Below are 17,757 nucleotides of genomic sequence, written 5' to 3' on the forward strand. Positions count from 1 at the left end.
GCAGCAAACGCAGGCGGGGAGACACTCGCTCCGAGTAGCCAGGGTAGAGTAAACAATGTCATCTCATTCATAAATCCTACAAATGCTACCTGAAATTAACCCCTGGTGTGTGTGTGTGTGTGTGTGTGTGTGTGTGGTCATTTTCCACGTACTTTCCTTGTGCTTGAAAAAGATAAAAAAGAGTTTCTTTTAAGATTTGGCAGACAAAACAAGCAGGTGGATTAACACGTCAACACTTTTCAATGACAGTTGCGCCAGTTCAAAGATTCCACAGATCATCACATCAGATGATTCACTGTATTGCATTTATCTGTACAGGACAAGAAGTGGAGTTGCATGTTGTTTTGGCACCGTGCAAAAACCTCCACACACCCCCTCCAATGAAACATATGGCTACATGGCTCAGAGTAGCACCCGCCAGCAAGTACATATGTTGCTCCTGCACTGCCTTTTTGTGTGACAAAGTGAATTATTGATGCCCCTTTGGCAGGGTTTGAGAGCGGGGGCGGTTGGCTTATGCTTCAAAGTTATGCTTTTTATGAGCAGGTTCATTTCTACAGCACACATACAAACATTAGCTGGTGCGCTACCGGTGACTCAGCAGTGACGGCGACCGCACAGGCCTGGGGTTGGCTTGCTTTTGTGCTGTGCCAGTGCTTGCATTAGCAGGAGAAACGCTCAAACTGTTTTAAGTATCCTAATCTACGCCATTCATCCTCAATAGATGCGCTCCCACGACCGGACCAAAGCTGGAGGAAATCTTAAAAGTCCAATATGATTTAACAGCAATTCTAATGACTTTTTCTCTCTCATGACTCTCTGACAGGAGTTCATGTCTTAAAGGCCTACTGAAATGATTTTTTTTAATTTAAACGGGAATAGCAGATCCATTCTGTGTGTCATACTTGATCATTTCGCGGTATTGCCATATTAAGGATTTAGTAGAGAAAATCGACGATAAAGTTCGCAACTTTTGCTCGCTGATAAAAAAAAGCCTTGCCTGTACCGGAAGTAGCGTGACGTCACAGGAGCTAGTATTCCTCACAATTCCCCATTGTTTACAATGGAGCGAGAGAGATTCGGACCGAGAAAGTGATGATTACCCCATTAATTTGAGCGAGGATGAAAGATTCGTAGATGAGGAACGTTACAGTGAAGGACTTGAGAGGCAGTGATGGACGTATCTTTTTTCGCTCTGACCGTAACTTAGGTACAAGCTGGCTCATTGGATTCCACACTCTCCTTTTTTTATTGTGGATCACGGATTTGTATTTTAAACCACCTCGGATACTATATCCTCTTGAAAATGAGAGTCGAGAACGCGAAATGGACATTCAGTGCCTTTTATCTCCACGACAATACATCGGCGAAATGCTTTAGCTACGAGCTAACGTGATAGCATCGTGCTTTAACTGCATATAGAAACAAAAAAATAAACCCCTGACTGGAAGGATAGATAGAAAATCAACAATACTATTAAACCGTGGACATGTAAATACACGGTTAATGCTTTCCAGGCTGGCGAAGGTTAACAATGCTGTGCTAACGACGCCATTGAAGCTAACTTAGCAACTTAGCAACGGGACCTCACAGAGCTATGCTAAAAACATTAGCGCTCCACCTACGCCAGCCAGCCCTCATCTACTCATCAACACCCGTGCTCACCTGCGTTCCAGCGATCGGCAGAAGGACGAAGGACTTCACCCGATGCGTTTGGCGGCCCGGAGACGTAGGAAGTCAAGGTGAGGTCGGCGGCTAGCGCGGCTAGCGTGGCTAGCGCTCCAACAAAGTCCTCCTGGTTGTGTTGCTGTAGTCCGCTGCTAATACACCGATCCCACCTACAACTGTCTTTTTTGCAGCCTTCATTGTTCATTAAACAAATTGCAAAAGATGTCCAGAATACTGTGGAATTATGAAATGAAAACAGAGCTTTTTGTATCGGGTACCATAACTTCCGTTACTCTGACTTCGTCACGCGCATACGTCATCATACCGCGCCGTTTCAGCCGGATATTTCCCGGGAAGTTTTAAATGTCACTTTATAAGTTAACCCGGCCGTAGTGGCATGTGTTGCAATGTTAAGATTTCATCATTGATATATAAACTATCAGACTGTGTGGTCGGTAGTAGTGGCTTTCAGTAGGCCTTTAGTGATTTTGCACCAAATTAGCAACACACGTTTTTTGTTGTTGTTCCAAATGGGGTCACGCACGACTGCTCTGTTAACGCCTTTATGCACACACTGAGACAAGTCATCTGTCACTCACTTAACTTAATCATCGGCCTTCATTCAATTATTCAATATGAAATGCAAATTGGCTCCCCAATCCCTGACAAATGCTGATTCTGAACATAACAATGATTGAAATGGATAGGGTCACAGTAAGAATTAAGTTGTACAGTGCCAGTGGCTTGCTTTAGTTCGAAGTGAAAAATCAGGCTGATTAGAATCAGTGAACAGCCAATAAATTGCTAAAAGGACATCTGTGATGTGTTAAAGGTTAAAGGCTGGTGTCTGTGCCAGTCAAGTTTAACATAATCAGGGTGCAGCCAACTGTAGCTGATCAGGGCCTCTAAAGAAGGGCCATGCATGACAGCCAATTACACAGCAAGGTCTGCTCATGCACATCATTTCTGTATTGTCCATTAATTGGATATAAGGCTGATGTGCGTATGTTGTGGAGCGACAATGGCTCGTTTGAGGGACGATAGAAGCCACAAAGACCACATACAGGGAGATGCTGATGTGCAGTACAGGCCAAAAGTTTAGACACAACCTTCTCGTTCGATGCGTTTTCTTTATTTTCATGACTATTAGCTCGATGAACTTCCTGTGAAGTGAAAACCATTTCACCTCTTGAAGCTCATGGAGAGAATGCCAAGAGTGTGCAAAGCAGTAATCAGAGCAAAGGGTGGCTATTTTGAAGAAACTAGAATATAAAACAACAGTTATTTCACCTTTTTTTGTTAAGTACATAACTCCACATGTGTTCATTCATAGTTTTGATGTGACAATCTACAATGTAAATAGTCATGAAAATAAAGATTGAATGAGAAGGTGTGGCCTAACTTTTGGCCTGTACTGTATACAACAGTGTTGTTTTTTAATACATTATCAGTCAGTCATGTAATCAAATGACTCCTAACTGCAAGTGATTTATAAGAGGACTCAATTTGTCTATTAGGGAAAAAATTCCAACACATTTAAAACCTTAAATGAAAATCTAAAATAGAAAACAAACAAGGTAGATTTCAAGTAATGAAAAAAATACAGGTACATTCAGGACAATCACAAAATATACATGTTAAAGTATTATAGCAGATATATAAATTACAAAACAAAATGTGTGAAGAAATAGACATTTATTTACCACAAATGGTAAGCTTATATTACTTCAATATATTAATACTTATAGGATATCTCATCTGGTCCCGTTAGGACCAGATGAGTAGCCCGCTGGCCTGTTCTAAAAATAGCTCAAATAGCAGCACTTACCAGTGAGCTGCCTCTATTTTTTAAATTGTATTTATTTACTAGAAAGCTGGTCTCGCTTTTCCGACATTTTTAATTCTAAGAGAGACAAAACTCAAATAGAATTTGAAAATCCAAGAAAATATTTTAAAGACTTGGTCTTCACTTGTTTAAATAAATTCATTAATTTTTTTACTTTGCTTCTTATAACTTTCAGAAAGACAATTTTAGAGAGAAAATACAACCTTAAAATGATTTTAAGATTTTAAAACACATATACCTTTTTACCTTTCAAATTCCTTCCTCTTCTTTCCTGACAATTTAAATCAATGTTCAAGTAAATTAATTTTTTTTATTGCAAAGAATAATAAATACATTTTAATTTAATTCTTCAGTTTAGCTTCTGTTTTTTCGACGAAGAATATTTGTGAAATATTTCTTCAAACTTATTATGATTAAAATTCAAAAAAATTATTCTGGCAAATCTAGAAAATCTGTAGAATCAAATTTAAATCTTATTTCAAAGTCTTTTGAATTTCTTTTAAAATTTTTGTTCTGGAAAATCTAGAAGAAATAATGATTTGTCTTTGTTAGAAATATAGCTTGGTCCAATTTGTTCTATATTCTAACAAAGTGCAGATTGGATTTTAACCTATTTAAACATGTCATCAAAATTCTAAAATTAATCTTAATCAGGAAAAATTACGAATGATGTTCCATAAATTATTTTTAAATTTTTTTCAAAAAGATTAGAATTAGCAAGTTTTTCTCTTCTTTTTCTCGGTTGAGTCGAAATTGAAGATAAACTATGTTTCAAAATGTAATTGTCATTTTTTTCGTGTTTTTTTCCTCTTTTAAACCGTTCAATAAAGTGTAAATATCATTAATTATTAATAATAACATAGTTAAAGGTAAATTGAGCAAATTGGCTATTTCTGGCAATTTATTTAAGTGTGTATCAAACTGGTAGCCCTTCGCATTAATCACTACCCAAGAAGTAGCTCTTGGTTTCAAAAAGGTTGGTGACCCCTGATATAGACAAATACAATAACACAAATGATGCAGTTCAACACCACTGGAAACTACAATAACAATAAACATATTGTTGAATTAATACCTATAAAATATTGATGAATTTAGGGTGCATCTCTTATGTTACTCCCATTAGATTGTGTAAAGTGTAAATGGACCCAGTTGTATGTATCAATGTTTACAGTAGAGCAAGAGGGAAAGGCATCCAATTGTAGTTTTACCTGGTTGTCCGGGTGATTGACCGTGAAGTATCCCACACAGATAATGACTTCATGGAGCAGCTCTTCAGCAGAATGCTGGGTACAATACCACAGCAGCGAGCTGACGATGTGGCGAAAAGCGAGCGACAGGCCCTCAGCTCCTAGAACAGTCTAAGAGATGGCACACAGTGTCAGTGTGCAGCGCAGTAAATTAACGCAAATTGCCTGCGTCTGAAATTACAAAGCCCTCAAAGCAAAGTAATAAAACACTTTATATGTGCTGCTCGTGGGAACGTACTCGGCAGAAAGACCGTAAGCAAGCCCAAATCCATAAAGCATCCCAAAACCAGCAGAGAAATGAGATGAGAGGAGAAGTTTGCTGACAGTATTTATCAAACATGCCAATGTGACAAAGCACCATAAGATCATCACAACTCCACTCAAGAGTCTGAGCATGTTCGAGTTGTAAAATCTATAAACACAATACCTCTGACGCTAAACATTTTTTAAGGTCCAAAACCAATGCATAAAGTCAAAATAAATCAAATGTAGTGCACCAGTCATAATAGGGAAGCTGCGTCACTTACAAAACCCAAAAGCACTGAAGTTGGCACATTGTGTAAATGGTAAATAAAAACAGAATACAATGATTTGCAAATCCTTTTCAACTTATATTCAATTGAATACACTGCAAATACTTCATTAACTAATACACCCCCATACCATCACACATGCTGGCTTTTCAACTTTGCGCCTAGTTCATTTCCTTTTTGGTCCGGAGGACACGACGTCCACAGTTTCCAAAAACAATGTGAAATGTGGACTCGTCAGACCACAGAACACTTTTCCACTTTGCATCAGTCCATCTTAGATGAGCTCGGGCCCAGCGTAGCCGACGGCGTTTCTGGGTGTTGTTGATAAAAGGCTTTCGCATTGCATAGTAGAGTTTTCACTTGCACTTACAGATGTAGCGACCAACTGTAGTTACTGACACTGGTTTTCTGAAGATGTAGCGACCAACTGTAGTTACTGACACTGGTTTTCTGAAGTGTTCATGAGCCCATGTGGTGATATCCTTTACACACTGATGTCGCTTTTAGATGCAGTACCACCTGAGGGATCAAAAGTCACGGCCTTGCCGCTTACATGCAATGATTTCTCCAGATTCTCAGAACCTTTTGATGACATTACGGACCGCAGATGGTGTAATCCCTAAATTCCTTGCAATAGCTGGTTGAGAAATGTTGTTCTTAAACTGTTGGACAATTTGCTCACCCATTTGTTGACAAAGTGGTGACCCTCGCCTCGTCCTTGTTTGTGAATGACTGAGCATTTCATGGAAGCTGCTTTTTTACCCAATCATGGCACCCACCTGTTCCCAACTAGCCTGTTCACCTGTGGGATGTTCCAAATAAATGTTTGATGAGCATTCCTCAACTTTCTCAGTCTTTTTTGCCACTTGTGCCAGCTTCTTTGAAACATGTTGCAGGCATCAAATTCCAAATGAGCTAATATTTGCAAAAAATAACAAAGTTCACCAGTTTGAACGTTAAGTATCTTGTCTTTGCAGTCTATTCAATTGAATATAAATTGAAAATGATTTGCTAATCATTGTATTCTCTTTTTATTTACCATTTACACAACGTGACAACTTCACTGGTTATGTACAAACAGCCCATTGCAAATGTAATAACGGCTTTGTTCTGCAATGGAATTAGACACAATCGTGACGTAGGCGAGGGAGCAGCAACATTTCCGTTTATATTTTTTTAAAACCTTTATTTACCCAGGAACATCCCATTGAGATGAAGAATCTCTTTTTCAAGGGAGTCCTGCACATTCCTACACCAGTGTACGTGCCACTTGCTCAAGACACAACGGCTGTGACTAGGTTGACAAAAGCTGGGATCGAACCTGCAACTCTCAAATTGCTGGCACGGCCGCTCTACCATCCGAGTCAGGCTGATCCCAGCTGTTACAAGTGGCTTCAATATCAGTGTTTACCACACATTCATTTATTTGTGGCGGCCCGCCACGAAAGAATTACGTCCGCCACAAATAAAATAAAAAAAATAAATGTTTTATTTATTTTTTGTCCTGTCCAGCTTATCAGGAAAATCATATAGTTGATGTAGATGCCCATATAGGCTGTTCAGATTTACTTTACAAAAGAGAAGTGTAGGATACTTCTCTTGTTGCCTTATTTGTATTTGACCACTACTGTTTTCTGTTTATTTGTTACTGACTGTGGCAGGACACCTCTGCCTCTGTTTCACTTTATGTTGCTGGTAAATAATATGGTTGTAGTAGTAGGCTAAAGTTAAATTATTTAGTATGCACTAATTAAAGGGGCAGAGATTTAAGAGACATTTTAGCTTTTATATTTTATAAGATATATTTTTTGTAAGAACCACAATTAATAAATATAGTTCAGTGAATAACTTATTGTTCAAATCTGTATATACATATGTACATAAAGTGTTGTAATTATATTGTAAAATGGATGGACGGATGGACGTTTAAAACAAAACTGTTATTAATTAGTAAGTATACATTTTTTGAGCCTTTTTAGAGAAAATCATATCATTGTAGTAAATTATGCAAATTACTCGATGATGTCATGGTGACCACGCCCATAGCCACGCCCCCACCACCACAGGTATCTTGGCAGTTTATGGGAAACACTGAATATGATGGGTGAGTGAGAGGTAGTAGCAATTAAGTAAATTAGCGGTAGACTTTCAAATAATGATCAGCATTCTCTGCACAAGGAAACTGTAGTGTTCTCCTCCTGGGGCTGTGTAATGTACGGCCCGGCTTACAGTGCTAATCACCTGCGCTCATTTTAACCGCTGACCCACCGGGATCTAATCAATCTTGGCAACAGACCCTGGGTCAGAGGTCACCTATGTTTATGTCCAAAGGTCAATTTTGTCCTTAGGAGAGAAACTCCACCTCTAATAGACGCGAGCCGGCATCACTTGGATCATGTATACAGATCTCGTCAGTCAAGGAAGTATAAATGTTTGTAGTCCTCTTTGTTTTTGTTGTTATGTATTGACACTACTGAACGTTAGGTTGATCAGTGCCTTATTTTCTCCCTCAAGAGTGCATGCACAATAAAGACAAACTAAAATGCAAAGCTTTCCTTAAAACAATAAAATGTGATCAGTATTTCATTTGTAAAGCAATTCCAAAACCAAATACACAATCAATGTCAGTACCTGGAAGGCGAAGAGGTCAAGCAGGGCAAAACTGTTGAGGAAGCGGATGCCTTGCAAAGCCACCTGGATGACCCCAATGCTGTAGGGTTCCTGGCTCTGCGAGGAAGACTCTGGCACAAAGCTGTGCAACAGGATGGAATACAGCGTGTGCACCACTCCCACCAGGTCTGTGGACTGCAGCAGGGTTGTCATCCCGGTTGGATCTTGTCGTTTATTGTCAAAAATACTGTACCCACTGAGAAAAAGAGCAGAAGTGTACAGTCAATGAAGGCTAAACTGGACCTGAGTCAGGTCAATCACTCACTCCCAATCAAGCTACAGGTTTATAAAGTGGGTCTAAAGAGAAAAGGCTAAAACAGATCAAAAACTTTTCACTTACCCGCAATCTACAGGGTATTATTTTACAATATTATTTAATAGAATAGAACCAATGCAATACAATGGCCTTTGGTGACAACTTACAATTAGTACAAAGAGCAGAAGCCACAATTTGCCGCCATGCACTAGTGTAGGGCGTGCGACCTCTGGAAGGAACCCACAGTGCGTGCTGATACTTGATGTTAGCCAACAGGCCCTGTGTGAAGTATGCTGCTACGCTAGAACACAGTCTCCTAATGCCATTATAATCCCCAGACACAGCAACTGGCAAGGGCCAAATATCCTACAAGGCCATTGAGCATTCATACATAACGCAGAACCGGGCCGCTTTACTGCTATAGAATAGAATAGAACAGAATGCCTTTTATTGTCACTATACACAGGTACAATGACATTAAAAGCAACTCCAGTATCAATACGACAGTCTATAAATATGCAAAACATAGGAAGGAAAGAAAATAAAAATAGTGCAAAAGGAGGTAAGGTACCATCCAGTCCTAACAACGAATGTTCTGAATGTGTTGTTTAAATATTAAATATTATACATATATACAGAAGCATTCAGACTGTGGGTGGAAAGTAAAAAATTGCACACAGAGAGGTGCTAAACTATAAAATCCGTGCCTACGAGAGTTCACCGTGGTTGTGGCTTTGGGGGAAAAAATACTTGATGGAGGAAGCATAAGAAGGGCCTTTGCTTGTCAGACAGAAAGAAAATGTGTTTTCTTAAAAGTACTGAATTCAATTGAAAATAGGGCTGCAATAGTTATAATAAATAATCAATGTCCAATACAGAAATTGATCAACAAAGATTTGTTATTGTTGACTAGTCGCTTACTAAAATTTTAATGGCTAGACTGCCATAAATGTTCATGTTTACACTTTAAAAAAAAATGTATTTTTATAATTCCACCTGAATAACAGGAACAGTTGTGGATAAAAATATGTTTTATACTGAATGTTATGTTTACAGCAGTGGTCCCCAACCTTTTTGTAGCTGCGGACCGGTCAACGCTTGAAAATTTGTCCCACGGACCGGTTGGGGGGGGGGGGGGTGTATTTAAAAAAAAAAAAAAAAAAAAATTTTTTTTTTTTTTTTTTACATAAATAAATACAATCATGTGTGCTTACGGACTGTATCCCTGCATACTGTATTGATCTATATTGATATATAATGTATATATTGTGTTTTTTATGTTGATTTCATTAAAACAAAAAAAAACATTTTTATTTTTTTAATTTTTTTTTCTTCTTAATTTCTTGTGCAGCCCGGTACCAATCGGTGGGCCGCGGCCCGGTGGTTGGGGACCACTGGTTTACAGGACATCTGGCACCTCAAGTCTGTTGATTTCATTTGCACTATGGCTATATAGTTTGTAGAATTAAGTAAAACCATTATTTATGTATTTTTCTAGAATAAAATTTAACATAATAGGTTTTTTAAAAGTGAGTTAAAAAAAAGTTGTATACAACGTTACAAACGTGTACAGCTTATTACAAGAAATAATTGTTTCTTCTACCTTTGTTAAGTTAACCTAAGCTCAGCTGTCTTGGCAGAGTGACTCACTGAATCATGTTCACCGAATAAATTACCTATTGTTTGTGTTTTGATACCTGCATAAAAAGAATGATCATTTAATATGCATTGACTTGCTTGGAGACTAGATGGCAACATGCACGTTTTCTGTTCCCGCTGAGGTCATCTTGGAATAAACAATGAGCTCATAAAGCCATTTGATAGCAATATTGAGCATAGGAAAATGTATTAAGTGCATTCCCGGTAATGCTGGAGATCAAAGCATATCCCAGCCGCATCAGTGTTGCTTCCAAGTGAAGAACAGTGGCGCTGGTGACCACTGCAGCGACTGTATGCTTAGCCTCTGTCAGCGGCGCCACTGAACCTCTCTGGAGTGGAGGTCACCGTAGCACACACGTGGGTGGGCTCCCCCCCAGCTGTAAGCTAAGGTTTATGGTGAGTGACAGAGCGCTGGGTCAAGTAGATGCCTATCTCTGCGAGCTCGCTGGCTGGCTGGAGGAAACGACCCGCTGGCTGATTGCAGAGGAACCACTGTCTTTGTTTGAGAAGACACGAGCCCCTCATCTTTATAGGTCCTTGTGATATTCAACACACTGAGGGTTGTGTTGGAGTGAATAAAAAAAAAAAAAGGCTAAAGACACACTTTTTAATCAGGCTTTTCACTAATCATCTGTTTTATATTATTTTATTTTGTTATTTATATTTACATTTTTACATGTGTTTTGTCAAATGTTTTGTACTATATACATATATACACTTGTGGTCAAAAGTGTATATATTTTTTATTTTCGGTAACTGCTTATTTGCTATTACTTTTACCATCATATTTGTACATGTCGTATTTGCTGATGTTGCTCTATTGTTGTTGTTGTTGTTCTGTTTGCTGTTGTTGTTTTTGTCTCTCTGTCTAATCCCCCTCTTGTCCCCACAATTCCCCCCTCTGTCTTCCTTTTTTTCTCTTTCTATCCCCTCCTGCTCCGGCCCGGCTGCACCAAATGATAATATAAATACATTTAATAAAGTCAAATACAAATAAGACAACAAGAGAAGTATCCTACACTTCTCTTTTGTAAAGTAAATCTGAACAGCCGATATGGGCATCTACATCAACTATATGATTTGCCTAAGAAGCTGGACAAGACATTAAAAAAAAAAAAAAAAAAGAGTGTACATCCACTTGTAAAGAACATGATGTCATGGCTGTCTTGAGTTTCCAATCATTTCTACAACTCTTATTTTTTTGTGATGTAGTGATTGGAGCACATACTTGTTGGTCACAAAAAACATTCATGAAGTTTGCTTCTTTTATGAATTTATTATGGGTCTACTGAAAATGTGAGCAAATCTGCTGGGTCAAAAGTATACATACAGCAATGTTAATATTTGGCAAGTTTCACTGCAATAAGGCGCTTTTGGTAGCCATACACAAGCTTCTGGTTTAATTTTTGACCACTCCTCTTGACAAAATTGGTGCGGTTCAGCTAAATTTGTTGGTTTTCTGAAATGGACTTGTTTCTTCAGCATTGTCCACGTTCTCAATGGGTCTAAGTCATGACTTTGGGAAGGCCATTCTAAAACCTTCATTCTAGCCTGATTTAGCCATTCCTTTACCACTTTTGAGGTGTGTTTGGGGTCATTGTCCTGTTGGAACACCCAAATGCGCCCAAGACCCAACCTCCGGGCTGAGGATTTTAGGTTGTCCTGAAGAATTTGGAGGTAATCCTCCGTTTTCATTGTCCCATTTACTCTCTGTAAAGCACCAGTTCCATTGGCAGCAAAACAGGCCCAGAGCATAATACTTCTACCACCATGCTTGACGGTAGGAATAGTGTTTCTGGGATTAAAGGCCTCATCTTTTCTCCTTCAAACATATTGCTGGGTATTGTGGCCAAACAGCTACATTTTTGTTTCATCTGACCACAGAACTTACCTCCAGAAGGTCTTATCTTTGTCCATGTGATCAGCAGCAAACTTTAGACGAGCCTTAAAGTGTCGCTTCTGAAGCAAGGGCTTCCTTTTGGCATGGTAGCCTCTCAGTCCATGGTGATGCAAAACACGCTTGACTGTGGACACTGACACCTGTGTTCCAGCAGCTTCCAATTCATTGCAGACCTGCTTTTTGGTGGTTCCAGTTTGACTCTTGATCATCCTGACCAATTTTCTCTCAGCAGCAGGTGATAGCTTGCGTTTTCTTCCTGATCTAGCAGTGACAAAACTGTGCCATGCACTTTATACTTACGAACAATTGTCTGCACAGTTGCTCTTTGGACCTTAAGCTGCTTTGAAATGGCTCCAAGTGACTTTCCTGACTTGTTCAAGTCAATAATTCGTTTTTTCAGATCTGTGCCGAGTTCCTTTGACTTTCCCATTGTGGCGTTTGTAACCGAGTCTAATGACTGCATCACATGAGCCCTATTTACAGTATATGGGCTCAGAGAAGTCAACAGGTGTCATCAATCATAATCACTCACATGAAGTTAGGAGGCCATGCCATGAAGCTCATTTGATTTGATTGTAACTTCTCTACATCACCAAAATTGATCATGTATGTTGCTGTATGTATACTTTTGACCCAGCAGATTTGGTCACATTTTCAGTAGACCCATAATAAATTCATAAAAGAACCAAACTTCATGAATGTTTTTTGCAACAAACAAGAAAATAAGAGTTGTAAAATGATTGGAAACTCAAGACAGCCTAGACATTATGTTCTTTACAAGTGTATGTAAACTTTTGACCACGACTGTATATATATATATACATACATATACTATATATATATATACATACATATACTATATATATATATATTAGGGATGTCCGATAATGGCTTTTTGCCGATATCCGATATTCCGATATTGTCCAACTCTTTAATTACCAATACCGATATCAACCGATACCGATATCAACCGATATATGCAGTCGTGGAATTAACACATTATTATGCCTAATTTGGACAACCAGGTATGGTGAAGATAAGGTACTTTTTAAAAAAATTAGTAAAACAAGATGAATACATTAAAAACATTTTCTTGAATAAAAAAGAAAGTACAACAATATAAAAACAGTTACATAGAAACTAGTAATGAATGAAAATTAGTAAAATTAACTGTTAAAGGTTAGTACTATTAGTGGACCAGCAGCACGCACAATCATGTGTGCTTACGGACTGTATCCCTTGCAGACTGTATTGATATATATTGATATATAATGTAGGAAGCAGAATATTAATAACAGAAAGAAACAACCCTTTTGTGTGAATGAGTGTAAATGGGGGAGGGAGGTTTTTTGGGTTGGTGCACTAATTGTAAGTGTATCTTGTGTTTTTTATGTTGATTTAATAAAAAAAAACAACAAAAAAAAATAAAAAATAAAAAACGATACCGATAATAAAAAAACCGATACCGATAATTTCCGATATTACATTTTAACGCATATATCGGCCGATAATATCGGCAGGCCGATATTATCGGACATCTCTAATATATATATATATATATATATATATATATATATATACATACATAAATACATACATATACACACACGTATACATATATACATGCGTGCGTGTGTGTGTGTGTGAATGAGCGGGTGGGGTTTCTTCTCTTCTTCTATTATTGTTATTTTTATGTTTTGTTTTGTTTTGTTTTGTACCTCACTTTGTGCTTGCCACTTGCCTGTGCATGAAAAGTGTTGTATAAATAAAGTTTGATTTGATTTGAATGTAATGTTTGTGTTTAGCTCACCGTCCAGTCACGACAAAGCAGAGCTTACACATGCTGTGCAACAGAGCTGAAGCTTGCTGGAGAAAAGCCGACATCTTGGGATGCTCATCCACAGGGCTTTGGACTGACAGGAAGCAGCCATATAGCTTGTCAATCAAACCCATGTTGACCATGTAGCTGGAAGGAACAGAAGAGGTTGAAAGGAATCAGGAGATAATGGCATTTCTCCACAATATCCACACATTTGTGCCAGTGAAAAAAAGCCTTTTGCTGTGCATATTTCTACTGAAAAGCTGATACCTCATCTAAGCTGTGATAGCTCCAATTTGTATTTACCAACGACAGGTCTCATGAACATGTTCCCTGTGGTCTTTAGCCACAAGTCACTCCTCATAGTGTCATTACAAGGCTGTTGTAGCCCCCGTGCCAGTCAGGATTTGGGTCCCTAATAGTCTGCTGACCTGCAGGAACCTGCAGTACGCTCACACCGCCGAAATGGCCAATGACTATTTGCCACTCATCATCTACTTTCCAATAATCAATCAATGAAATCAATGAAGGTGATACATTTTGAACAATTTATAGGGTGGGGCAACTGCATGGTTTCTCTCTTGTTACATTGTGTAAGTTTAAAGGCCTACTGAAATGACATTTTTTTATTTAAACGGGGATAGCAGATCCATTCTATGTGTCATACTTGATCATTTCGCGATATTGCCATATTTTTGCTGAAAGGATTTAGAATAGAACAACGACGATAAAGTTCGCAACTTTTGGTCTCTGATAAAAAAAAGCCTTGCCCCTACCGGAAGTAGCGTGACGACACCGGAGGAAGGACTGCTCACATTTTCCTATTGTTTTCAATGCAGCGAGAGAGATTCGGACCGAGAAAGCGACGATTACCCCATTAATTTGAGCGAGGATGAAAGATTTGTGGATGAGGAACGTGAAAGTGAAGGACTAGCGTGCTGTGCAGAACGTATCTTTTTTCGCTCTGACCGTAACTTAGGTACAAGGGTTCATTGGATTCCACACTCTCTCCTTTTTCTATTGTGGATCACGGATTTGTATTTTAAACCACCTCGGATACTATATCCTCTTGAAAATGAGAGTCGAGAAGGCGAAATGGACATTCACAGTGACTTTTATCTCCACGACTAGGGATGTAAGATAATGGCTTTTTGCCGATATCCGATATTGTCCAACTCTTTAATTACCGATACCGATATCAACCGATACCGATATCAACCGATATATGCAGTCGTGGAATTAACACATTATTATGCCTAATTTGGACAACCAGGTATGGTGAAGATAAGGTACTTTTTAAAAAAAATAGTAAAATAAGATAAATACATTAAAAACATTTTCTTGAATAAAAAATAAAGTACAACAATATAAAAACAGTTACATAGAAACTAGTAATGAATGAAAATTAGTAAAATTAACTGTTAAAGGTTAGTATTATTAGTGGAGCAGCAGCACGCACAATCATGTGTGCTTACGGACTGTATCCCTTGCAGACTGTATTGATATATATTGATATATAATGTAGGAACCAGAATATTAATAACAGAAAGAAACAACCCTTTTGTGTGAATGAGTGTAAATGGGGGAGGGAGGTTTTTTGGGTTGGTGCACTAATTGTAAGTGTATCTTGTGTTTTTTATGTTGATTTAATAAAAAAAAAAAAAAAAAAAAAAAAAAAACCGATACCGATAATAAAAAAACCGATACCGATAATTTCCGATATTACATTTTAACGCATATATCGGTCGATAATATCGGCAGGCCGATATTATCGGACATCTCTATCCACGACAATACATCGGTGAAGCTCTTTAGCTACTGAGCTAACGTGATAGCATCAGGCTTTACTGCATATAGAAACAAAACAAATAAGTCCCTGACTGGAAGGATAGACAGAAGATCAACAATACTACCAAACTCTGGACATGTAAATACATGGTTAATGCTTTCCAGCTTGGCGAAGCTTAGCAATGCTGTTGCTAACGACGCCATTGAAGCTAACTTAGCTACGGAACCTCGACAGAGCTATGCTAAAAACATTAGCTCTGCACCTACGCCAGCTCTCATCTGCTCATCACGACCCGTGCTCACCTGCGTTCCAGCGATCGACGGTACGACGAAGGACTTCACCCGATCACTGATGCGGTTGGCGGCCCGGAGACAGAGGAAGTCAAGGTGAGGTCGTTCGGCTAGCGAATCTGCTATCCTCAAAGTCCTCCTGGTTGTGTTGCTGCAGCCAGCCGCTAATACACCGATCGCACCTACAGCTTTCTTCTTTGCAGTCTCCATTGTTCATTAAACAAATTGCAACAGATTCACCAACACAGATGTCCAGAATACTGTGGAATTTTGGGATGAAAACAGAGCTTTTTTGTATTGGATTCAATGGGTCCGAATACTTCCGTATCAACCGTTGACGTCACGCGCATATGTCATCATATCTTGACGTTTTCAACCGGAGGTGTGGCGGGAAATTTAAAATTGCACTTTATAAGTTAACCCACCTGTATTGGCATGTGTTGCAATGTTAACATTTCATCATTGATATATAAACTATCAGACTGCGTGGTCGCTAGTAGTGGCTTTCAGTAGGCCTTTAAAGGCCTGATGTCCCAATACTTTAGAGCATTTCTTTGGTGACTCAGTCACTATAGGGGGCCCTTAAAACAGGTGACTATGACCATATTCCATTGCAGGCCATCCGACACGCCAACCATTGTTTTGACGTCTTCCTCTCTCACAGACCGACTGGCTGAAAGAATCCATCCTCACGCTGACTGCTTTGTGCAAGGTCTGCGGCATGTTTGACAAGCTGCTTGGTGGTTGCACTTGCTGCTTGGCGCCGCATCATATGAGCACGAAACAAAAACATTTAGCACCGAAGCAGAGATTTAAAAGCATTGAAATGAAAACCGCGTATCTGGTAATGAGCAAAGTGGAAACATGCTCTCAGTGTGATATAAGGTCCAGGATAATGAGAGTGCCAAACGAAAGCTAAAAATGTTTTGATCTTTTGTCCTTCCTCACTTGCTAATACATTACAGAAGGCAGTTGAGGTAAATCCTCTTCTCATACTCGAGCTTAACAGAGAAGACGCCATTTTTCTCAGGCCCTCCCTAGTCTCCAGGGTTACTATGAGGTCGGTGGATGAGAGTGGTGGCTCCTTGCAGCTGTCTCCAACAAGATGGATCTTGTGGGAGGGATGGTGGAAAGGCCACACTCTTCCATAAGGCTTCTTCATGAGGGCCAGGCCTGCCTTTCCTCATAGCCTACATTTCTCCATCACGGGCCCACTCCTACAGTCCAGACCCACACGTTGAGCTCCAACGCCAGGTTCAAGGGGACGTTTCAAAGCCCTGCAAGTGCTCTTTGTTTATTTTACTTCATGCCCCCTTCACTAGAAAGTGATCCTACTTGAAATGTGTACGCACAAGCTGGAAAAATGCCAGAATACGCGCTCATTCTCACACTACTCCCATTCTGACAAAACACCATTTGGTCTATTTCCAATTTCCAAGAGAGCTCACATGTTGTCAAACAATACTTGAGACATGCGGTTGAACAAAACAGAAGTTGACCAACTCTCAAACTAGGGTTGTATGGTATATCGGTACTAGTATAATATCGCGGTACTAATGAAGCAAAAACGGTACTATACTCTGTTTGAAAAGTACCGGTTAGCCGTATATTTTTCTTTACAGGCATGACGGCGCGTTGTCGTCACATCGTGACATTGCTGATTTTACAAGCAGAGGAGCATGTTCGGCAGCGCACACACACGGAGTACTTACAAGCAGACACAGTGTGTAGACAGAAAAGCGAGTATGGACGCATTTTGGTCTAAAACTAAAGAAGTAGGTGAAGTTATAACACTGAAACAGCCTCAGGAAGAGATGCTTTAAAACATGGCAAGCGAGTTAGCGGCTAATGTCCATCCGCAATCGGCAGTGTTTTAGCTACTTCTAAATCACTAATCCTCGCCTCCATGGCAACAAATAAAGTGAGTTTCTTACATGAACATTATCACTGCAGGACGAGGAATAGCTTAACATGCTTCACTACACACCGTAGGAGGATACAATAGCTCACCGGCGTCACAGTGTAAACAAATGCCATGGGTGGATCTACACCTGACATCCACTGTAATGATACCGAG

General features: G+C 39.3%; 1 protein-coding gene across 4 annotated transcripts in view; it reads right to left on the bottom strand.

Annotated features, from left to right (window-relative positions):
• Positions 1-17,757, bottom strand: part of scaper (S-phase cyclin A-associated protein in the ER) — a 148,997-nt gene that overhangs the window by 10,995 nt on the left and 120,245 nt on the right. For all 4 annotated transcript variants that reach the window (XM_062061329.1, XM_062061331.1, XM_062061328.1 and 1 more), the window contains 3 exons: positions 13,593-13,748; positions 7,929-8,163; positions 4,726-4,875 (listed from right to left, as the gene is read on the bottom strand). In XM_062061329.1, the coding sequence (XP_061917313.1) occupies positions 4,726-4,875; positions 7,929-8,163; positions 13,593-13,748 (541 nt within the window). The remainder of the gene's footprint in view (positions 1-4,725; positions 4,876-7,928; positions 8,164-13,592; positions 13,749-17,757) is intronic.

This window comes from Entelurus aequoreus, linkage group LG10 (genome assembly GCF_033978785.1).
Source record: "Entelurus aequoreus isolate RoL-2023_Sb linkage group LG10, RoL_Eaeq_v1.1, whole genome shotgun sequence".
NCBI lineage: Eukaryota > Metazoa > Chordata > Actinopteri > Syngnathiformes > Syngnathidae > Entelurus > Entelurus aequoreus.